The sequence below is a fragment of the Corapipo altera genome, unplaced genomic scaffold (genome assembly GCF_003945725.1).
Source record: "Corapipo altera isolate COAL_440 unplaced genomic scaffold, ASM394572v1 22b, whole genome shotgun sequence".
Classification (NCBI taxonomy): domain Eukaryota; kingdom Metazoa; phylum Chordata; class Aves; order Passeriformes; family Pipridae; genus Corapipo; species Corapipo altera.
Window position 1 is genome coordinate 27837555 of NW_020884876.1, and position 25309 is coordinate 27862863.

The following is a 25309-nucleotide window of genomic DNA, read 5'->3' on the forward strand; positions in this document are numbered from 1 at the left end:
TTAAACAGACAAAAATATTTCTCCTGTTGCAGCTGCTAATGATCTGCCACTACAGTTCCAATTTCAGTTCAGATTAATTTTTGATTAAGATACTTCTACAGTCAAAGAAATTGAGAATATCTTCTAATACAAGAAAAGGGATATGTACTTGTTTCAGCTACATTGCTTACCTGCCAGTACGTCTTATGGCCAGGAACATAGATAAATAGCAAAGGAATATTATTATCAGGGGTATAAAAAACACACAGCAACATAAAATCATAGTGTAACTTCTGTTTGCAGGGGAGTAGGTTACATAGTCCCATGTACAGGATATCATCAAGCCTTCAGGCACATAGGAACCTGTGGAATACAGGGAATACATTATTCACACATACACCCAAAGTTAGCACAGTTGCTGATCCAACAACTAAGCCCTTAAAATAAAGCCTGTACTGTATTCACGGCCTTCAAGAGCTCTGCTGGCAATGTTATATGTGTGGTCTGAGAATGTGAGTGTGCACATGGAGAGGAGGTTCTGACTGCCAGACTCAGATGCACACCTAATACTCCACCTGCAATTTGTTCTGCTTGAATACAGCCTGGGGGTAGGGGGGGAGAGGATATCTGAAGTGCAGCAGGTGTCGATGTCTGGTACGACAACAAACCATTAGGTGGTGGCTAGGCATCAACCAAGAACTTGTGAGGAAACTCTTTTTTTTATATACCCCAAGCAAGACTAAGGCAGACCACACAGGGAACGCTAGAAGACAGAGAGCAGACAACATACTCCACCCGAAGAGTGGAGCCAGGCTCCATCCTAGCGAGTAGAGCCACACGACGGCGATGACCTGTATGGTGCGTTTCTTTGAAGTCCACTGTATGGATTGCAGGGGCTTAGTGATCACAAGGTAGCGGTCAATAGAAATAGCCAACAAAGTCATCATTGAGGTTATTCCGAAGAGTGCGCCACAGAAAGCATACAAGTCACAGCCTGAAGCAGAAAATGGCAATGTCAGGGATTTTCTTGAAAAGACACGTTTTCTCTCAGAGCCCATCATAATAAACCTCCCATTTTTTTCCTGGCTCAGGACTTCTCTCTCATTAGAAGAATTTCTTAGCCTCACTATTTCATAGTTATTGTTTATTAGAAAAACAAAAATATAAATAAAATACAAATATATGTTTTTAAAAAGTCCTACTCCACTGCAGGCTGCAACTGGGAACCTTTTGTCAATGGAAAACTGCCTCAAAGAAAATCCAATCTAATTAAAGTTATACTTTCCTGGACTGCTGCCCAATATATTGATCTTAACAGGCTGCAGCAGACATCTGTCTGCCAATGACCAATGAGTGTTTCAAAAAATGACTTTGGTTAATGTGGCTTAAAAATACAGAAGTGGTTTAAATTTGATGACTAAAAGAACAGCTGTAAAACAGCTACAGCTCCCATTTTTAATGGCACTGCTTTTTAAACGAACCAACATTTTTTTCGTGGAAGAGATTTTTTTTTACCTCTCTGCATTCAGGCATTGCACTACCAGATGAAACTTGTAGAGTTACACTGTCCAGAATTTAGTTCAGAAACCTATGTCAAAAGATCATCCATTTTTTGAAATGTTGCATTGGCCCATGTGGTTATAGACAAGAGCCCACTAGGAATGGCAGGCAGTCAAAATACCCGTTTCAACCTTAAAATAGACTTCTAAATTCTTTATAAGGAACCTGCAACTAAGGACGAAACCCACTCAATCCAAATCAATTGCTTCATTGTGTCAGCTTTGTGCCAGCACAATAATTTACACTGATTTTATCTAAGGAGATGAGCAAGACTAAAATCGAACTAAAGCAGAGTCCTTTCTGGAGTCCCTTCTGTGCTGCTAAAAAAGTACATGGTTTCTAGGCTTGCTCCACTGTTATACAACCACTACTTTGTGTAAGTTTTCACCCAATGATGTGTTGAGCAGCATCAATCAGAGCATCAAGCCTTCTGAGGTTCTTGCTATACTCACATTTCAGCTATAATTTGAGCATTCATCACCTTTTCTTTCTTGCAGTTGGTATGAAAGGAGCTTAAATTTGCAGAGTCCTCAACTGAGTATCGTTATTTATATCTTTTAATTAAATATGAGATTCCTAGAAGCATGCTAATGGATATCAACATACATTTCTAAATACACCTTAAACTAATACGAAAAAACTATTTACAACTTATTAAAACCTTTCTACCTACTTTCTCCCTTACAAGCTAAAGGGTAATACAAATACATGGTGATGTTGACTCCTTCCTTTCTAAAATATGTAAGATAAAAGAATCAAGCCTATAATATAAAACATGTGACATCATGCTGACTGATGATGTCAAGAACTGGGCTTGTAACTCTAGATTTGTGCTGCTGTCTCCACAGCACAAGCAAAGATTGTTACGGAAAAAATAGGCTGCAGACAGCATAGAGCTGGTGAGGTATGAATTAGTGATGAAAAGTACCTATATCTCCAAGTATCCATTTTCTGTGCAGGCTGTTGACAAAGCACATGGGTGCCTGAGAAGCCGACATCAGGAAGTCACTCACAGCTAAATTCATTATAAAGTAGTTTTGGGGTGTCCTCAGCTTCTTGTTGCTTAAAAACATGAGAAATACATGATTTTTAAACAGACAAAGTGAAAAGCTAACTTTATAAAGTTTGCTTACTAGCATAAACAAATACTGTCCAGTTTGGAATCGATGGTTACTTACAGTGAATCAATTGCTAATCATCAGTCAGCTACTACAGCCTCAGCTGCAGTCATTTCAAACTTATGAACTTATGACTGACAAGAGCAGGAGGGTTAAAATGGATTGTTTCCTCTTCAAACTGAGAAGAGTTTCAGCTGTATTGACAAATATGGATTTGTTCTGGAATAGAGCAGTTCCTTAGGAGTGCTGTAATATTGATTGTGTCTTGCACTGCACATGACCAGGATCTGAAGCAAGTTACTGAGCCAAAGGATCTGCTTTTGGTGATGTTTTAAAAGATGCTGACCTGAAGAGCTGGCACATTACCACTAACTAAATGACCTTTTGCAAACTGCTACCACACAAGCAGAGCACACTGAGATTTGGAAAAAGTACTTTTGCTCATATATATCTCATAAGAGAGAATGAAAGCTCTCAGCTCCAGATGAACAGGCAATATTAAAAGCCACAATAAGGAGTGTGAAAGCAACAGACAGTCTGCAAGCAAAGCTTATCCAAAGAAAACAAACATCACTTCCAGTTCTTTTCCCAACATCTCACCACCTCATGCAGTCTCACTTTCCAGGGATATCTGGAGTAAAAACCTTCTTGGAAAGTTTCAGTGGTATTCAGGATTACCCTTAGCTCTGCTTGAGAGGAATAAAGATACTGGTAACAAGATAAAGAACCTCTCACTTCTACTTGGAGTTTTTTGATTGAATATGTTGTTGTTGCTCTAATTAAATATTGTGTCCAACTAGGAAAGTTAAATTAATTTGTGAGTTCAGCTCAGCCAAATCCTCAACTGCCACTTTTGAGGGGATATAATGAGAAGGTGTAACACTGAATTAGTAGTCTCTCAGTGTGAACCGCTGTATTGGCTGTATCATGGAGTTAAAGGCTTTGATACCTAGAGTTTGAATTCAGCGCTTTTGCGAGTTTTAGGTACATATAATACAAAAAGGGGTGACTTGGCATGCTCTGTGAGACACAGGGAGGAGGCAGAATTTTATAAATAATTTTGTTCTTTCAACCTTCAATAGTTTGAAATAATTCTTTCTTTTCCCCAAAATGTCTCCTTCACTGTAAGAAGGTGAACAACTGAGGGCTTTCTGATGTGCTTTGCAATAGCAGTATTTGCAGCTAACATGAATTTCTTTCCTCATGACGATAAACAAATATTGAAAAAGAAGGTGAGAAAGCCATCTCAATGCTATCAGATTCTTGGGTCTAATAACTGCCAGCAACTGGGTGAGAGAGGGTGCAGAGTTCACACCTTCCCAGGTGCTCAACTGCCAGTGCATATTTTCCTACTTTGAAAATTTAATGCTTTTTTTTACACCAGCTAAAACACACAAATTTCAAGAAAAACGCAGAGCTTGTGCTGCATTTAAAGAATCATGAAGGTATCCACAGTTGTAGGAAATTAATTTTCTCCATTAAGTCATATTAGAAGCCAGTTATTCAAAATAACTAATTTATTTGTCTTTCAGAATAGGAACACTCGGTTCATAACCCCACTGGTGTCTCTAGCATTATAGGGCCCCTCTACATCAACATGCATAATGACAGCAAGCAGTGAACGAGGAGGTTTTTGAAATCCATCATCACATTGTGGGAGAGAGGGTAGCTATTTTTTTTCCATGAGATTTTTGCAGTTACTAGCTGCAGTAACTTTGGCTGCCTGTTACTCTGCCAAGAGAGCACACAGACTGACAGAAATCCTATGATCTGCCTGAAGCAGGGAATACGCTGGTGGCATGAGCTCATTTCATGCAGCACATGGATTCTTTGGTCCTTCCAGGACATCTGGGCTGCTGAGAGGAGTGTCAGTGTTTGTCAACTATTTCTGCAAATACTACAGGGTAAGTGTCTGCAACAGGGAGACTGTGATTTCTATCATTAAAAGTGCTGAACTGTTCCTTAGACTTTCAAATGGTTCTGTTTATAGAACAAGGTATTTATTTTCTCATTTTCTTTGATTCCTTAAAACATGAGGAATTCACACTAAGGTTATCAGTGATGCATGTGCATGTGTGTGTGTGTGTGTGTGTGTGTGTGTGTGTGTGTGTGTGTGTAGGGTTGCCTTCCTCTCGTTCCCCTTCCCCATTTGTTTACATCAGCCTCTGCTTGAAGATTTAAACCAAGAGGAAAAAGCAGAAATCTGCATACATGAACCTCAAGAGCAGTCAGGTTAAACACGAGAGGAATTTTTGTACCTGTAAAATGCGTAGAGAACTAGGAGGTTTCCAATGATGCCAATGGAGCCGATAATGAGAACACAAGTTCCTACAGTGTAAAGAACATGGGCGGGGATCTCTGTCTTGGTCACAGTATGTGGCTGGGTACTCATGTTCAAACCCTAGATGGAAAACAGAGGAAAGGGAAAGCTTAGCCCATTTGGGACACATTTCAGGGAACACATGCTCAGCCTGTTGAAGTAAGGCAGAGCATTTGCTTCCATGGTTCATGCAAATCAAATACACACCTCTGAGTTCTTTTCAGATGCCCTGTAATCAAGTTTCCTCAAGTAACTTCTATTACTTTGACAGTAGATATTTATCTTAAGAAAAGAGCAACAGGGAAAACAGACTGGAAAAGACAACTAAGGAAATTATGATAATGATATGAAAAAGACTTGCTCTGGGTAACTGCCTCACTTTGGGGCACAGAGCTAGCTGACAACACAAACTGACAGCAAGGAATAACCTATCACACTTTGGCTTTATTAGGAGCAATGATATAAAATCCCACACTTACAAACATTAAATTTCCTGGGTCTTCCCAGGCTCACTATCCACTAACTTACAGTGCTGCAACACCTGAGAATTCCCCATGCAAAAGTTCAGAGATGAGAGGTAAAATGGTAGCAGTAACAATGCCTATGCAAAAACAAATACATTAAATAGTCTTGACACCTCTTTCACTGCCTGTATCTCTAGAACATGAATAAACTCTCTACGCAATTTTTTTTTAAAAATCAAATTCATATTTATCACTGGCTAAATTCAGCAGCAAGGCAGCCTACAGCTAACCCACTCAGCTCTTATTAGTATTATCAATGAGAAGAGTCAGAATTGCCTCATGGAGATTCTTATTTACCAAGTCAAAAGCAGCTAAGCCTTACACTTGTGGTCAGATCTGGATGGCTTGGTCAAAGATGTGGCACCTTGTCAAAGCAGGGGACCTGCTTTGCTTCACCACATTTCACCGCTGTGTAGCTCAGCAACATACCGTGTGTGGGATAAGCCTGATTTTGGCCTCTGAGAGAACAGCTGGGCGACAGAACAGGTTCAAGATGATAACTACTGCCCCCCTGGTAATATTTAGGCATCCATTTTCAAAATTATGAGAACAGCCCTTTTTTTTTGCCCTGTTGCTAGCTCCTAATCTTCCATACTGCTGCTTCTCTTTTCTGCCTTCTACTCCTCACTCATCTATGAAGTGCACACTCTCCAGCTCCCTGCTTGTACAACAGTCTTAGCTGTGGGGATTGTCTCCTCAGCTCTGTGACCCCCTGGGGCATTCCCTGGGGTGGTTGCATTAGGCAATAGAGAGGGCGTGGTGAAATGCATTGCACCCCCTGAGTATTCACAAAGCAACGGGTCTGGGGCAGAAATCCTGACAGCAAAGCTCCCGGGACTGAAGTGACGTAGTAAATGGTACAAAAGCTATGGCTCCAAAGTGGAAAGGGAAAGCTACTTTCAAGCCTTCTCAGTTGTCTGACATGACAGGATGTCTACCCATGATAGGATGGCTACTACCAACATGGCACTTCACTAGGTATCTCATTGCTGTAAAAGTAGAAAGAAATGGAAGAGAGCATCTACTGGTGCTGGCTGCACTAGGGATCTGTGACTGTTATTTTCAGTGGTTAGACAGCAATAAAAAATGTCACGGTGAGTAGCATTTACCCTTGAAAAAGGTGTGAGAGGTAGTGTAAGAGCAGGCAGTGCATGGCAAGATGGCCCAGTGAGGCTGTGGCTGTTTGGTGGCACCAGACAGAGCCAGCACCACACTTTCAGAGCGGGGCACCAGGCAGAGCCAGCCCCATGTTTTCAGAGCATGCAAATTAACCATGCTAAACTCCTTTCCTCCTCTCTCAAACCCAATCTTCTTAGCAGCGTGTGTGCACTAAATTGTAACTCTGCCTCATTTCTGGCAATGCATACCAAAGAGGCTAAACTGGGGAAAAAGGAAAAGGATCCTTTTTTTGCTTCCTTTGCAGCTTATCTGTTAGGCATGCAAAGGATTTGCCCCTATACAGAGGTTTATTATATAGAGGAATATTATATAAATGTAATTCAGGACAAGTAGTACATGCCTGTCATACGCATGATACTTTGCTTCAACATATGGGAACTCACTGTTGCAGAAACTCATTTGAGAAATGGACTACAAATTTCACACCCAACGGTGTCTTGCCTTATCTCTCTGACAAAGAGAAGCTGACTTGGATTTTTGGCCTCGTTTATTCATTTACGGGTGGTGAGCTGTGTCAAAAGCTGAAAAATGTCTCATATGACACATTTGTAAACTCAGCTTACAGTTTGCTGGCAATATTAGATGAAATATATTGATGCTTACAGAGTGGAATTTGGAAGGCAATAAATACCAGGGATTACACAGAGCCTTCAATCTCAGTGAGAAGCTAAAGTGAGGGATATTTAGATTACACGGGCTTTGGATCTTGCCTTCAGGGGAGTCCATAAAATACCACAGCCACTTCTGCTGCAATGTTAATAGCAGTAAGAATAAGTTTCACATCTGAATGGAAAGACAGCAACTCATTCACTCTGTCAGTGATACCCCAATACAGGAGGATGTGACAGGCATCCAGCTGTTGAAATGTGGCAAGCTGATAAAGACCAAAAACCATTTTTAATGGTAATTTGAATCTGGGAAGACAAACGTGCATATCTATGTGTGTATATATTTCAATACAAAACCTCAGCTTTGGTACAAAATAATTTCATTAAACTAGTGGAAAGTTTCTAAATAAAAGTGGCTAAATTAGTACAAATACCTGTAGGTAATCAAGAAGAATTTATACCTCATTTTACTCACATAATGTATTTCACCAATTTGGCATAATTTCACAATAGAAAACTTCTAGAATAAAGATTTAAATACACTTAAGGTTGATAATTTAAAATCAAGTCTGTTGAAAAAATGCTGCATTTCTAATATAGACCCATTCTCAACGCAGAATAACACACAGCTGGAGACAAGTAGCAGTATCATTGAGTCTTTAGAGTATTCACTAAATTTAAGATTTTTCTATTTTCCTACAATGTCACCTCTGAAAAGCTAGCTTTTTGGCAATTTTAATTAACAAACTGTATGCTTGTTAATGTAAATATTTTACTGTATGGAGGTGAGGACTAGAAATATGAAAAAGAAATTCCAAGCTTGGTGATGAGCTCTAATGAGAAGCTGGTTTTTGTGGATATTCTTAAAAGCTGCTACTACCCTATGCATTTTTTATTTATTTTTAGTTTCTTACAAGTAATAAAAATAAAATTAAGTTATAGGAGAATATTCCAAGTTGCTATGAGTCTTTTCAAGCCAGGAAAACCCAAATAACTATTACAAGCCTTTCCACATAACTTGAAAAGCAGGAGAGCAGCTAAGTACAGCAGGTTGCATTCACTAAGACACTCATGAGTCTTACTGGGTTATGTCTATATCAGCCTCTCTTAGCACCAAAACGATGTATGGTCAATGACAGCTGGCATAACTCAGTAAAAAATTAGTTAGTACTAGGGGAAAGGTCCTGCCTTTTAGACTTACCAAAGTACAGATTTTTAATCCATTGCATGCCCCACTGTCTAACTGCTAGAGTACACTGTGCATTTATTCTTTGACTTTAGACTAGTCATTTTCATTTTAGTAACAGCAAATTTAGACCCCTTGAGATGTAATTGAAAAATTTAAAAAGTTGAAGAACATGTTGGGAGATGGTCCCTCAGCTTCAGCTGTTTCACAGCGCCATGGTAACGTACAGCTGACACCAACTGTGTCAGTCTCAACCAATTATGTTTATGGGTGCTCAGTATCAATGCAGCCATGTAAAGCAGAATGAAAAGCCTGTTCTGTATAAGCCACAGTCTTGCCCCTTCTCTTTAATGACGTGATTTAACATAATGATAATGAAGGCATTACATTTTATTCAATGAATATATTGAATATTTAACAGGTGAAGTGAGTTTTCAAGGGCTTATGTGAGATATGTTACCTTTCCATTTTTCCCCCAGACTGGCTTTGCTGCCCTCCATTTGTGGTCCTGGGACAGAATCCCGAGCACTCTGCTGAAGATACATCCATTTCCTAAGTGAAGATTTTAAGGGCACCATCCAGAATGACCTGACTCTTTAACTCAAAAATGCAAATGTAAACAAGCAGCCCATGAAGATGCCAGTAATTGCAGCAGGGCCAGCTTCTGGCATACTTACCAACCCTGTACTCGATTTGTTTGACTCCTTCTGAATTAATGCTACAATCACTTGCATTTTGACTCTAAGAGATGTTAGACCTGACAACTCTCATAAAACATGATGTGGCCTTACCCTTATACACCAAGTGACTACAATATTGAAATGTTGTCACCTATGGGGCTGCTTGGAGGGCTTTCCTGGCAGGGTAACTATCAGATCTACAGGCAAATGGAGGACAAAAAAATTAACAGTTGTCCCTTAACTGTCTGGCAAAGGAAGCAGGCATCAGATATAAAAAGAAACTCGGTCTATTTCTCCCAAAATAAAATGGAAAACTTGACAGATGAGGAAAATTATTCTATGAAAGCTTTTGTAACTTGATCTTGAGTGCTAAGACGATGTCCAAATAATTAGAAACATCTGTTTCTACTTTCCAGCTGGAAAGATTAATAAAGATTGCAATGCAGAAAACAAAATATTGTCATTAAAAAAGGAGGGCAAGGGCAGGTCCCCTTCAATGGGTAGGGGTAGAAAATAATGGACTGAATTTAGAAATAGTTGTATGATTTGCATTAGGTGGATGTAAGATTATCTAAAGCTTTATTTATGCTCTGATTTTGCTCATGAGTGCAAGCTCATCTTGTGGAAATGATTTACACTGAAATGAGCTTAAGCAAGGGCTTGCTTACATGGGGGATTAATGTGCACTAACAAGGGAATGAATCAACAACATAGCGTCCCTGTGTTGAACTGCTATGTGGATTCACAGTGTAGAAGTTTTATTTACTGTACAGAAAACTTGTCGATACAGTTACACATACAAATTTTAAAGAAAAACAATAAATAATACTTAGGTATGATGAGATAGGAGCAATCTATGTGTGCCAGCTACCAGATAGTACTTGCCAAGTTCCTTGTAATTTCACTCATAGTCCATATAAGGGGTAATCTCAGTATGAAGCACCACCTGGTTTGAAATTGCAACAAAATTTGGGAATTAATTAATATCTTGTACATAGGAACTCCTGAAGCAGCAAACAGAAGGTTGTTGCTATATGGTGACTATAGTAGAGCTAGTGATCATCGGATATTTTTTAAAAGATGATGTATTTAAAATGAAGACTTGTGGAAAATATTCTTAATAAATTTGGGTATTAAAAAAACCCCAAACCAAATCAAAACAACAATTATGCATGTTTGGGTTAACAGTACTGCCTTTCAACACCACACAGTAAGTTCAGATTAATTCAGTCCTCAGAAAGTCAAGTTAAACCGCGATCATCCACATGTGGAAATGTTACTTTTCTTGTCAGTCTCCAGGTGACAGCCTTCTTCCACAGCTCGTTCCAATCAGTTCACATGCCAAAGCAAGGAGCACTCAAACACATATTTATAGCGTGCATTTAATCAAAATGAAAATTGGTTTAGCCAACAGACCTGTGAATTCAATGCAGTCCACCCAAAAGCGACAAAGGGGCACAGAAGCTGCCAGTGCTGTGTGCAAAAGGACAAACAGCAAAGCCAGATGGATACCAAAGTCAGACATCTGCTCCAGACCTAGGCAGGTGTTCATCCAGATTGAGATCATAAGTTTGTGCAAAAACCTTGAGAATTTTTTTCTACCGTAAAATATGTATCTAGTTAATTCCATTCCAGCAATTTGCTTCTGGGCTGTTACTGAAATGAACAACCAGTTGAAGAAAAAATTTAATATTTGATTTCAACACCGATTTGCGGTATGTATGCTTAAGACCTCATGTTCAGCACAGCCTCTGCTTTGACGAGATGCTTTCTTTCAGGCCCTTGATATCTGTGTTTAAACTTCTCACAAGAAATCTAATGACACATGGCTGGGGATGGTAGAAAAACCTCAAAGATACCCCAAAGAGAAAACCATCAAAATCTGATCAAGTTCTCAATACCATGAGAATAAACCAGATAGATACTCAAGAAAGTAAGCATACTCAGATGTCTACATATTCAGACAATTGAGTCAGTGTAAGCAAGGGATATTAATAACTCATATAATTTATAATTAATAAAATACTATATTAAAATCATGCACCTGAGAATCATATAGCAATCAGAAACAAACAATAAAAGTGAATGTAATTTAAGTTTTAATATCAGTCTGCTAGTTATAAAGCTATCTAAGTCATATTTTCATCTCTGGAGACTTATTATAAGAACCTTAAAATGTAAAGTCTATTCAGGAAAGCACGGAGACATTGCTTTCTATGTACATCTTCAGCCACACCACTGGAATCAGTGATAAAAGACACATTTGCTTCTCAGACTACAAAAAACCAAAAAATACTGCTAAGAACAAATATCAGCCCAGCTGAAAACAACCTGGCTCATGTTCCAGCTTGAGCACTATCTGCATGGCCTGGAGAGGGGTTAGCAAACATGACACCTAACTCAAAGTTCTACAACTTATTCTACACAGTGTGCCTGCACAACGCAGCCTTGGGAGGAACACTGTGTTACTCGCTGCCTTGTTTTTTGTGGGGAAGCACTGGCAACTAACTAGCACACATTTTTTTTCCCCCTTCCTAAATCTAAGTTATTGGACTTTAATTTCAAGACCTGAAAATTTTAAGGCAAGACACCAAAGGCATGTTTCCCGAGAGCATTTCTTTTTCAATACTAGTTGTACTTGCATAATCCAGACAAGGTAGCACTAACCAGGTCTTCACAACATTTTCCTCTACAAAAATTTTATGTTCTATTTAAACATATCCAATTCTAGTCCAAGATCTAAAAGAACCAAATTCAACCATGACTGAAGAATTTTTGAAAAACAAGCATATAGAAACCCACTACCAGAAGCTGTTAATACTCAGTTGAGGGCTCAGTGCAACTTTCCCTTATTATCTCTCACAGGCTTGCATGCCAGCACAGACAGTTCCTTAACGTGACCCCTGAGACACTCACCATATTGTCCCCTTGGCCATAAACACCATCAAATTTATCTGGTGCTATGTCCAAGTGCACCTCAAATTACAACACCAGCTATGCATGCTTAGGCAGGCAGCACAGTGAACACGTCTAATCAATGCTGACACTGCATCAAAATTAGCCGGACTATCACAGTCCAGTGCATATTTGTTTGGCCATGAGGGAACAGACGAGTGTTAGCACAGTGCAACAACAAAGCAGTATGCAGAAATCTCAAGAGATATATTTTTAGAGCCTTAGAGCTTGCTAGAGAAAAACATGGGTGGTCAAAACATGATATAGTGGTTAATTCCTTCAATGTAATAAAGTCATAGGTTATTTTTCTCCCTCTGAGTATCCTACTGCTAACTGCAGTTCTTTAATAGTCACATGAAGTTCGCCTAAAAAAAGAAATCCTGTTATTCTATGTTTGCTACTTGGCGGCAAAGGTGTTTTGAACTCACTGGCACTGTAACCCTTGGGGATAACATGGGCTCTTCACCTGAGCTGCTCTCCCTTCTCTGCCTCATTTGAGCTCCTGTAGCTCATCATGGTCTGTTTTACTCATCCCAGGGTGCCAGAGTATCACTACTCCCATTTCACCAGCCACAGATTTCTCCAACAAGGATGCTCCCACTCCAGCCTGCCCACTACACATCAAAAGCCATTTCATCAGCTGCCACTGTTTGCTGATAACACAGTGTCACAGCATCCATCACCTGCCCAGATCAAACCCTCTCCCACTCCATCAGCCCCAGGCTTCAGGACGAGCAGCAGTGAACTCAGCTGTCGGGTGATGCTCACATATTACTGGATTTAACAGAGGCATAGGAAGAAATGTCTCTGTCCACAGATGTTGGCAACACAATTCGAAATTCTCATCTCTGTCAGTGGTTTCTGATCTCTGCTCTGAGCTTTCAAAGAGCTTGAACATATATTCTGGCTTCTGGGCATCTAGACTTTTATATTTTATTAAAAAAAAAATAAAATTCTTCCTTACTGTTGATAGCTGAAAGCAAATCCTTCACCAGCCACCTCTAGCTTTATGCACCTTATCTAGATGTTAGTAGTCTTTTCATTCCACTGTTCAGCTTCTTGGGGAGACTCACTCACCTCCTGCAGAAAATCTGTGGATCTGTGGAAATTGCTCTGAGAAGAGAGCCCTGCATTTTAAACACATACTATGAAAACACGTGCTTATTTTAAGGACTGTGAAAAAAAGCCCTATCAGCTGACATTAGCTTTTCAAAGGGTGATTACAAAATGAAAACACACCTCAATAAATCAGTTAAGGCAAGATGTTAGTAACTTATACTAATCCTATATAATCTTTCTACTGCTACTTTTTAAAAATACGTATAGCTAATAATTTTCATCAATGTAGTAATTTTGTTCCTGATGGATTCCCTGCTCTATATTTATTTTGTCAGCTGTGAAGAAGTGTGGTGAATGATGAAGGAAGCACAAATGATAATAGTAGAATTACACTTCCCTCTCTAACTACATTACAATAAAGTTTGTTTACAATTTTTACTAGTTGAGCATAAAGAACTGCAGATTTAGCAAAGAATCCACCTCGCTCTATACACTCTCAATCTGCCAACTTCAAGCAAATTTTTTATATTAGTATAAACACTGTAGCATTTATCTTAGATCAAAGAAATGTCTGATCACTCTAAGCTGAGGTTTATTCCATGTAATATCTGTTTGCTTCTGTTTAATATTCCTCTGTTCATGGAAGTGGGGATGTGCAGAAGGCAGAGCCAGACTCTTCCCAGAGGTGCACAGGGAATAAACAGAGGTAACACATGCAACTTGCAGCAGGCAAAGTGTTCAGTGAAATTCTGAAGCACAGAAACAGGGACCCAGAAGGGCTGCACAATCTTCATTCACAGAGCATTTCAAAACGTTGAAATTAGCCCTGCTTGGAGCAGGTGATGGTACTTGACAACCACCATTCCAACCTAAAATATTCCATAATACCAGTAATAAAACCTCCAAAACATACAGTTAAAAAAATAAAGGTTTAAGCCATAAGTGAAATGAAATATTATTTCAGTTCCTTGAGGACAGGTATTCTGTCTCAGTAAACTGAAAATCTTCCTACCTACCTTATTTTACTTTCAAAAGGAACTGGGAATGACATCCAGAGCCAAGTGAACCTAAGTATGTGTTTTGCACCCACAGACTCTAGACTAATTTCAATTGATAATCTCTATAGAGACCATATTTCTTGGATAGGAAGGCTGCAGTTAAGTGCTCCTCTTCATTTATAACTCTCTTTCCTACTGTAGCTTTAAATCCTGCATGAATAGAATGATTTCCAGAGGTTTTAGGCACTTCACAGCTATTGATTGCACTGGTGGCAAAACACCTACTCTTCTCCTGTGGTGTTGAAAATACTCCCTAGTGTTTATCTGCACTGTTAGGTGCATAAGCATCATGAAAACTTTGCTTTGAAATATTTTATGAATAATTTTAGAGGATTTAACTGGATCACTGATACAATGTTTAGTTCAATGGCCTAATGCATTTTAGTCTAACAGATTCCCACTAGATATTCTACATAGTTCAGAATAAAGCACAGGTAATGGAGATAAAGGAGATGACTGGGAAGAGAAAGAAATTGAGTGAAATATATTCAAGATGACCCATCTCTGCAGCAAAAGGCAAGTCTTTATTGCCAAATGAAACCGTTTATCACTAGCACAACTTCCCTTAACTCTCTAAAACAAGAGTAAAACAAACTCTCATCCAGAAAGGAGATCATTGGTTTTCTAGTCATGTGGAGGGTGAAGCACTTAAGAATTCTTTGTGGATTTAGCTTTGCTAAAGGAACAAAGAGACCAATGTCAAACGAACAAGTGAAACCTGCAGCTCCACTTTTTAATAGAATCTACTGCTGTACTGAAGACATTTCAAAGATTGAGGTAACACTGGCAAACTAATAAAAAACTGCAATATAGGCATAATTAGAGACAAATTACATCAATCAAAAGACTCCCAGATTTCTAAAACAGTGAACTAATGAAGCATGCATTGACACATTTGGTGGGAATAGGTGTGTGTATAGTAAAAGTAATTTCTGTATCTCTCAAAAAACTTAATTATCTCATGGCAGTGCACATCTTGAAAGAAGAAATAATATCTCACACAAAAGCAATTACCTTTACTTTGGCTTGAAGAAGCATTAAGACAACTTTGCTATTGCAGTGAAGGAGCTTCATCCTTTCCCTCTCCACTGCTCTGTATAACACACTGAAAATAGGGATGATGTAGTTGTTTTCATGCGGTCTCTTGTTTTAATTCTGCAGACCACTTTTCAGGACTTTATAAAAGCTAACAGAAGTTTTAGCATATCTGTAATAGGAAACACCATCTTCCTCTCACCCTTGCCATAATCTTTGGATATGCAGGGGATTTAAAGCAACTCCTATCCTATATTGCTGTTGCAACATCAGCTTGGAACCATGATGAACTACCAGAAAAGAAAATCTCAGCACAAGGTAGCTTCTTTTTCTGGTTTAAGAAGAAATCGGTCATTTTGCAAAAATTAACCTTTACTTTTAAAGCATATAAACAAGTCAGCAAAGTAATATGCACCAGAGAATCTCACAAAACAAAAGTAAGTCTAACAAAGCCATGTGCCTGTCTCAAGTCATGTCCATACTAGATTTGAGTTCACACCGGACCTTTCTCTGTCCACTCAGCTCCAGAAAAGCATCACATTAAAGAGTATCTCTCAGTGCAAAAATGGGCGAGGGAAAAATTTGCTCACAACAGCTGTGGGGGTAAGAAAGAAAGATATTCAAGTTTTCTCCACAAGTCAAAGCCCACTGAACACAAACAGTCACTATTAGTTGCAAACTTGCACTGAACTTTAGCAAAAGTTTATTGCTAGTTTTCTTGTGATCAAACACTAAACACTGAGCTGTTAACAGCATGCAAAGCAATTTCACAGTAATTAATTCTGAATACAAAATAATTCTATTACAAATGGGTTACTTAAGGGTCTTGAAGCATTGTCCAGGACACCACCAGCAGGCTACTACCTCCTGTGCTATGGAGGAGGGACCCCAAGTACTGGGGATTCTTGCAGCCCTCCAGCATTACTGCCTTCCTCATCAGCTGCTCGAGGAATATCTGACTGGCACTTACCTATAGCACTGCCACTAGAGTTTTCCAAAGCACCAGCATTAACCCAGGGTCTCCCTGGTGCTCTTGAAGTCACTGCTAACCTTCATTAGCTAAACCTCAGTTTTGATACATCCTCCAGTGCCATGGAGGGAGGGGCCTTCTTACTACAGCAGTGGCATGGCGAGCTCAATACTGCAAGTTTCTAAGCCTTACTCACTCTTTCCCTTTCTAAGCTTTACTCACCCTTCCCCTTATCATAGTAAACTCAACTACATTATTTGAATATTAGCACAAGTTTCAGTATACAAATCATAGCAAAAGAAATCAGATACATAAGAAACCATGCATATTTTTTCATTCTCAACAAAAAGCAAGTAATTTATTGAACATTAAAGTTATTGGTTGCAAAAAGTTCAGTGGAAGTACTTTGTCCTTTTTATAATTAAAACCCAAATAAATTTCCTTCTCACTCAAGTCCTTTTGCAGACATTGCTAAGTTAACAATGCACAAAGAAAGCATGCTCCTTCCTATTGCTCTATTAGCTCTAGATTACCTGTAGCTATTGAGACACTGACCATTTCATCATCCAGTCAGCAAGGGCTTAGTTTCACCTAGTCACTCATTTCATTGGCAGCACAGCTGTGCTGATGGCAGTCAGTCCAAGGTATCAGGCATATATCTCCATCTTCTAGTCTGCATCCTTTATTAAACTTTTGGTTTGCATTCTCCATTAAACTCAGCAGCCTCTCACAGTACTCTGCCCATTTGCTCAGCAAAAGTCAGAAAAGTCCATCTCCCTATTTCCTCTGCTTTCTGCTTAGGGTATGTTTCAACTTTGCAAATGCTGTCAGACAAAGCTGCTAATACCATTCCCTGGGCTGCTCCCAGTAGGACAGCTGGTAGCTCCAAGCTCAGACCTAACTGCAACAGGCTGCCCCAGAGGTGTACGCAGTGATCCAGCTGCACAGTAGCCCAAGTCTGCATCACTGAACCATGCCATGCATCCTGCCTGTGTCACATCACACTTTGAGCTAGTGACTATCATCTGTATCAGGCATTTCTGACTGCTTAGTTATCTACTTGCTAAGCATGCTCTCAAGTCCCAGTGTCTACCAAAGCTGCATGTGGAAAGTATCTTTTTATTTCAACATTTCCTAGAGTGGCCTTCCTTTCCACAGAATTTATAAAAGGTGTCTAGAGGCCATATTCTTCAGTGTTTTAATAGAGTGCAATCAGTTTGTGCAAGCCAGTTTGATGGTTGCCTCTCAGCTGCATTATGAACAACTCCTTCAATTCACTTGCACCTGTATACTAAGATTTCCTACTTTTCAGGGCTCAGAGAGCTTGACTTGTATTGCAGCTTCAATGTCTTGTAACTCCATGTTTTTTTGCTAAGTTTGCATAACTTCAAAAAACTCCTGGGTACCTTGATACCAAAGGCAGAATCATCTCATCCAGTAACATCACTTTATCATGCTCTGGTGGTTCTGGAGTGTTACCAGCCTCATTTAACCACCTGCAACAATATGCAGACACATGTCTCTATTGTGGGCCCAGTCTGAAGTGTGCAATGAATTCTGCTTCCAACTCTGCTTAGCCAAGGGCTGTTGGAATAAGCAGACCATCTTCAGCAGCCACACCTTCTCCCTGCAGATTGCCCCCCCAGATCATTGGAAACACAGGACATCCTGGGTGGGGGTGAAATTTGCAACCTCTGAAGGCACATACACACGTTTTTGCAAAGCTAAGTTTATAGTATGAGAAAGTAATGCAAGATGTGAACTAGCTCAGAATTTGGTGAGTTGTATACTGACAGGGAACAAAACTTGGATTTCTTCAGAAACTTTAGAGAAAATTTAACAGCAAAAATAATGCCAAGTTCCATCATGATAAAGATTAAAAAGACAAAATAAACTAAAAGTTAAGACCTTTAGCAGTGCCAGAACACTCTCAGTACAGTTAAATAATTTGGAGTTATGAGTTATATGCTCAACCTCCTGTTCACTTGCCATTTGTTTATTGCTTAAAAAGACTCTATAAAAGGCTTGCCCAACTTTTTTGTGACTTATTCCAGGACAGTGACCTGTTGCAATGAGACAAAATCCATAGTTTCCCTCCAAAGCTGAAGTTTCTCCCGTAACCTTTTCTCTTCCACTCTCCAGACTAGAAAGAGAAACAGATATTCTTGGTAGAATTCTTTGAATGATAGGACTGGGCTGGCTAATAAAATAAGTCTAGGCGAGTTATCAAAGTTTCAGCAGTAAATTTTCTATCCTAAAATCTCTACAAAATATTGTAATGGTATAAGGTCAGGGTGTACAAGGATGGGGTTATATGAGGACAGAGATACATAGATTCTTCATATTTAGTTTGCTGACCGATCTCAGTCTTCTGGCCCAAATCATCATAACTAATTTGTAATGAACAAGAAAATCCTCTTTTCTTTATGAATGTGTTCAAATAATCCTAGCTAATTGTATAAACAATTGACAAGCCTCTCTATGGCACTTCATTTAGGTCACTTTGCATTACATTAATCAGCTCCACAAAAGCATAACAGCTCTGAAATCTGCTTTAGAACTTCATTAATATTTACTTTTTCATCAAAATTTTCTTTCTATTATTGACCAAATCGCAATAAGGTATAATCAACTAGAGCTTGATTCAACAAATTTAAGCAACCTCCTGTTACATCCTCCTCTGTATAACCAGTTTTCCCATCAGCTAAACTCCAAATAGATCCTCAAAATCTAAACAGCAGAAAGAAAATACATTTTCCTTTGGGAAGAGCTGGGTCAGATGCCCACACACACACACACACACGCACAGAAATTCACTACATCAAAACACTTCTATGAGATTTTCCTTTTAAAGGAGAAGCAATTCATTGAAACCATTCCTTAGAAAACAAAGAAGAAGGGAAATGCTCCCTTCCATTCTCTCTGCCCAGCTCTCACTTTCTGAAGCCTTCCTCCTGACACGTACTTTTTGGATTCAGCCGAAAGCATTTCCCTTCCCTCCGCACATCCGCTCTGTGCAGGGCTGCCGAGCTGCGACTCATCTCGAGGAGCGCTTGAAATCCCAGGGTTTAAAAAGCCGCTCGCAAGCCCCTCCTGGGCTGCCAGCCGGCCAGCCCCGGCAGTGTATCGAACCGCAGCGTGAGCCCGCACCGAACCACACATCCCGTTATTCAGCCTCACTGGCCGCACCACAACTGTTTCAAGTGCAAAAAGATGGCTTTAAATCAACCAACCAACCAACCGCACCCAAACCGAAAAAAAAAAAAAAAAGAAGTATATATATATTGAAAGAAAGAAAAGAATGGACACCCAGAGGAACTCGTTTCCAGGGCAGCCAAATCGGGTACCTCAGCCCAGCCCATTCCGAGCCCCCGAGGGTACTACCCCGAGGCTGGGCATCCTTGGACAGTGAGTGCCCCGGGCTCTGCCTGCTGCGTACCTGCATCCCGCAGTCCCGACCAGGCAGCCTGAGCAGCCAGGGATGGAGGGCGCCGTCTGTGATTTCTCTTGTGGCCACTCGCGCTCGTGGCCTCTTATACTTTTGCTGCGAGGAGCCTGGCTCTGCCTTCCTTCCCTGGAACCCCCCTTTAGGTGGCTGCAAACAGCAGCCGGGCATCCCCCGCCGCCCCCCCTTCCCTCGGCCTCTCCTAGCTGGTCAAACCCGGCTCCGGCTTTCCCTTTGCACGCCCTGTGCTCCATCCCCACGGCCCATGAGCACACCCATGGCTGGGTTAGGGCGGCTCTGCCCTACTGCACGTGTGAGCAGCCACATGCCTAACTCATAGCTGGGTTTTTTGCAGAGTTGTCAAGGAACTGGGACAGGCTATAAAACAGATGATTCCCAGCAACTCATTCTGGAGTTACCAAAGTTTCATTTGCAGAATATACTTTGACATTCAAACATCTCCTGTTCACAGCAGTGAATGGGTCACAGGAATTTCTTACATAAACTTGTTGATGTCATATTTATAAAGCTGAGCATTTTGGAAGCACTGAAACACCATGGAAAGAGCAGGGATCTGATAACAGGCATGTTCTTTGAGAGCCTGGGCAGAAAGACATCAGAAAAACAGTTACATTTCTATGCCTATATATATTTTCTCAATATATTAACAATGTTTTTTACATACCTGGTTTCAGTGTTTCCCTTTTAAAAGGCATGTATGGAGAGCATGTGTGAGACTGAGCTTTGTCTTGAGAAAAAAAGGTTCAAAGTAGTAGAGACGGAGCAGAAACAGCAATTAAAACACAATTCCAGGTACTTACGTGGTCCTTTCATCTAGGGTACGATAATGGTCACAGCTTCTCAGGAGAATCTTAAAACTATTTCTGCCCACAGATTACGTCCACCTGTTGACTTGGTCTCTTTGATCTGCCGATTACAGATATGTTTGCAAGTGAACTTCAGTTCTTTCCGTTACTTTATATGCTTCAAGTTCAAATCCACCTAATGACACATACATTAGACATCATTACAGTTATATAGTTATTTTTTTCTTTTCTTTATTGCACCTCTCTATTATCTAAATGATGTGGTCCATTGGATTATTCCTATTTCCCTTAAAAATATTATATTGATGTTCTAGATGTACCATGAGGCATAAAAATTTTGATTACCTTACAACTTTTTCCATAAACATGGGCTTTATGAGGACAATTTATACACAATTTTGGAGCTACTTTATACTTTATTTTCAGTTTCAGACCCTGTAGATTCACATTTTTTGGCTGATAACCTATTTTATCATTAATATGCTTTAAATTTTCTTAAAGGCAACAGAGGCCACATGAGAAATTATCAGACCTCTAACATCCACAGATGGGTTCCCTTTGTTCCTTTACTTACAGGAGTAAGTAAAATGCTGGAAATACTGCTCTTGGGAACAATCAGAGACCTGACAAACTGCTCAGATGTCTTTCTAAGGAGTTGTTTTCTTTGCTCGTGTTGTTGTTCACTCCCATGTCTGCAAGGTGGAGCTTAAACTTCTCTGAGGTCAGGCCACTACACACAATACCTCACAGAGCTGGACTCAAAATGAACCCTATTTTCTGTGAGATATTCTGATTAAAGCTAAGAATTGGATGCCAAGGGAAAGTTAAATGCCAACTAAAGCAAACTTCTTCAAGTTTCAGACTTGTTTAGACTGACAGGGGTTTGATTGACAGTTTTAGTTGGCTCCATGAATGACAGTATTTGGGTATAACTAAGCCTCCGGCTAGAGGCTTACTCGACTGCTGTCTCACACATCTCTCTTCCCTGCACTCACATCAAGATTAGTTCTTCATCAGGCCTTTCTATTTCAGCTGTTTGTAATTAATCCTAGGACATGGGAAACCACAGTAAATCAAGCAAGTACAACCAAAGTATTTGGACTCACTGAACTTTATGAACTGCATGTGCTTAAACTCACTGTGTGTTTGAGTATAACCACTGAAAATCAACATCTTAAAATTACTCACTGGAAACAGATTACTCAAGTAACGGGAGAAGCAGGTAAGGGAAAAAACTGCCTAAAAAAGGTCAGATAAATGTCTGAGACAGTCAAGATCCTAGACTAAAACACTGATGGAAGTAGTTCAATGTAGAGAATTAAAGAAACCAACCAAACATTGAACAAAATGCAGAAAAGAAGTATATGTGGTTGTTTGGGGTTTTTTTTAAGAAAATGGAGCAGAATCATTTAGGATGAATAATAGCACTTTGTATTTCTATGATACCTTTCATCCCACAGGATCCCAAAGCAGTTGGCAAATTTAACAAATTGAAGGACATTATCTGCTGTACACTGAAATAATTTTATCTGTCGCTAGAGGCATCCTTACTGGAGCAAAAATCAGTATCTGTTTAACAGGTTAGATCTGTTGTGACAAACACCACATCTAAGCAAAGCTACAAGGAGAGTATAATTGTCAACAGCTGGAACTAGTGCTGAATCCTGGATTAAGCAGTTGTTAGGAGAAGTCTGCTGGTATTTTTCCAGTTACCACCAGTGATGATGACTTTATCACAGATCTTGCAGACTTGCCATACCCAGGGCTGGCTTTCTCATGACCCATCTCCTCAGGGCACCCGCCTCAGCATGAGATGCCTTCACATCCCATAGTCCCCTTCCTTGCACACTTGAGTGTTACATTCACCAGACAGAGAGAAAGCAGAGATAGATTGTAAACATCCAGGCACAAAAACAGACCCAGTGGTCAATCAAGAGGTGCTGTACACTTCGAATCATAGAATAGTTTGAGTTGGAAGGAACCCTTAAAGGTCACCTAGTCCAAGCCCCATGCAATTAACAGGGACATCTTCAACTAGATCAGGTTGCTCAGAGCCCCACCAACCTGATCTTGAATGTTTCCAGGGATTGGGCATTCACCAGCTCTCTGGGCAACCTGTTCCTGTGTTTTTCCAACCCTTATTGCAAAAAACCTCTTTCTTCTGTGTAATCTAAACTGGCCACCTTTTAATTGATTTAAGCAGTCAACTTTGATTTGAGCCTTCACCAAGGTCATCTTTCTTTCATTGCAGTCTTAATTCTGACAACACAGCAAGTTTTAAATATGTTTCACATTAAACAGACCACTCACATATGCTGCTTCCTAAGGCAAGGGTCTGACAACAGCCTTCCTGACCAGCTCCTTGGAAATCTCTGAACAGTAGAGTTTAGCCAAGCAGGCTACATTCAGTTATAGGCTACTATCTATAATGGCAAGGGGAGCAGAATCATGCTGCAAAGCTTCTGCAGGCTACAGATTCAGTGGGATGGGAGTGAGTTTCATACTCCCCTTGTCTAAGAGTCATATCAGGGATCTCAGTCCTTTTTATGGCCACTTGTGGCCATACTTGTGGTCACCGATGCTATGATCACTGAAGAGTAAAAAATAAAGTGAGCACAGCATGATTATTAAAATAAACTGAGGCCAAAACAACAAAAACTGGCAGAAAGAGATACACGTGGCCACTGAACTGGTACATTCTAGCTTTAAAAAATAAAAGAAATAGCATCCAAATCCCTTTCCAGATGTGCTGTTGGACTAGGATACAATGTGTTAGAGATTGAAGAATCTACAGTCACATGCTCATTTTGGGATTGCACAGAGGCATGTTTGGAAATGTATTTTGAGCTGTAGAATAAGGAACAGGGAAATAAAACGTGGGAACAGAATCATATGCCAATGAGCAAAATGGATTTATTCAGCAGTCCATATCTTTCACTGGTTTAAAAAAAACTACAGGGTTGATCTGGGAATTAATCTCAGGACTGTCATAAACTGCAGTGCAAACACTCAGTGTCATCCTGCTGAGCTTCTGACAACTCTGAAAAGTCTTGCATGTTTCACATGGCAGCTGACACATTTTAATTGCAAAGGAAAACAAAGTGTTGGTACGGGTCAGGCCAGCTTGTCTTGTGAGTGAAATGACTGTAGAAACTTAAGGGCTTAGAAAAGCTCTCAAGAAATTCCCTGGTCAATTGCTTCTCAGGTAGGGTTAGTCATCATGGAAAACCAACAGTTTTTCAAATGCTGAACACCTACATTATAATCTAAGTTTTAGGATATGAACGAAGTCATTAACATCAAGGTATGGGTTAGACTCAACCACAGAATTAGAATGTGTATCTCTGTGCTACAGTGCTCATGAGGGACAAAGAAGACATGACAGTGCTCATCGAGGACACATCTTATGCACAGGTCATTTCACCAGCAAAAATGTAAATCTGGACCCTCTTCTTCTTGTCCCCCACTAACAGGGCATACGTTAATGACGATGGTGGGGTTTAATTATGCATTTGTCTTTTCTTTCTACTTTACCTATCCCAAGCCTTCAGAAACTGTTGCTTGCTATCACTGAGAGGAAGAAGCTGGAGGTACCTGAGGTGGTGGTCCCTGCTGGAACAGGGGCTTCAGCAAATTCCTATCCCCTTCCCCCACAGAGGCTGATATCCCTCCTATTCTCTTATTTCACCAGCAGCAATGAGTTACCAGGACTCAGAAACAACTTTGCATTCCAGGCTCACCCTTACCTAGAGTCCTTTCCATGGAAAGAACAACCCAGTCAAGATCCACATCTAATCTCATTCCTCAGGTGAAGACATTCATTTCCTCAGGTACAGAAAAGGATTTTTAGCCATGTCTTGTAGTCTTCATGGCCTTTGAAGCTCCTGCCTCCCAAGCACAGGTTGTCAGCACCAAGCCGCAGCCAAGGAGTGCTATCTCTGTTGGAGACACAAAATGGCAGGGGAAGAATAGCAAGTGTCAAAGGACTAGAAGGCAAGGGAAGAGGAATTCATAGTGCTCTGGGGAGACAGGAGTACTGGCTCTTAGTTGCCTCTCCTAGTGTACCCTCTGGAAAGGCTGTTTGAACAGGAATGGAAATGGACCTGTCCTGGAACAGGGACCTCAGACCAACATTTTGCTGCACCACCAATACTGTAAACTGACTCAAAATTATTGTTGTCTGACAAAATTAAAGTAACAAAATAGTAAACAAAATACAACCTTTTTCGTTTCAATCCTCATTTTAGTTGAAAAACATATTTCATGACATCAGAGTTTTCCACAGGAAAGACATTCTGATTTTTTACTGACCTACAAGATTTCTCTGGCTTCATTCAATCACAAAGTTTTTTCCAACAGTTATGGAAAAACCCTAAAAGTCACTTTTGCTGTCAAAGTCATGGCAGTGACAGTCACATAGACATTTTTGTTGTTGTTGTGCTGTTATCGTCCATACTGAAGTTTTCCATTTCTGGCCAAAGGTGACTTATTTCTATAAACAGAAACATTTTCACACTTTACATGCTTAAAACAAAATCCTTTTGTGTAAAAAGCCAGTCTGGAGAATTTCATCCTGGCAGCCTAATGCATCAGAGTCCTATCAATGCTTAGACAGGCTCTTGGTAATGAGGTTAAAAAAAAGAAATCCAAACTTGGTATTGGCTCCCTAACTCAAACGCCCTTTTAAAACGAGACACAATGAAACAAGGAAGCCCTTATAGGTCTTCAGTTCCTATATGACAAAGGACAGAAGAATAAACTTGGATGTAAATTGACTATGACCAGCACGTCCTTGAAGAGCCAGAG

At 40.0% G+C, this 25309-nt stretch overlaps 1 protein-coding gene across 2 annotated transcripts in view; it reads right to left on the reverse strand.

Moving 5' to 3' along the window:
- The window catches only part of LOC113943924 (melanopsin-like), a 43548-nt gene extending 19244 nt beyond the window's left edge, over positions 1-24304 (reverse strand). For both annotated transcript variants that reach the window (XM_027636341.1, XM_027636340.1), the window contains exons 1-6: positions 24250-24304; positions 20498-20678; positions 4916-5058; positions 2468-2601; positions 770-973; positions 171-342 (exon numbers count right to left, since the gene is read on the reverse strand). In XM_027636341.1, coding sequence (XP_027492142.1) covers positions 171-342; positions 770-973; positions 2468-2601; positions 4916-5049 — 644 coding nt within the window. In that variant the 5' untranslated portion in view covers positions 5050-5058; positions 20498-20678; positions 24250-24304. The remainder of the gene's footprint in view (positions 1-170; positions 343-769; positions 974-2467; positions 2602-4915; positions 5059-20497; positions 20679-24249) is intronic.
- Between the last annotated feature and the right edge of the window lie 1005 nt (positions 24305-25309).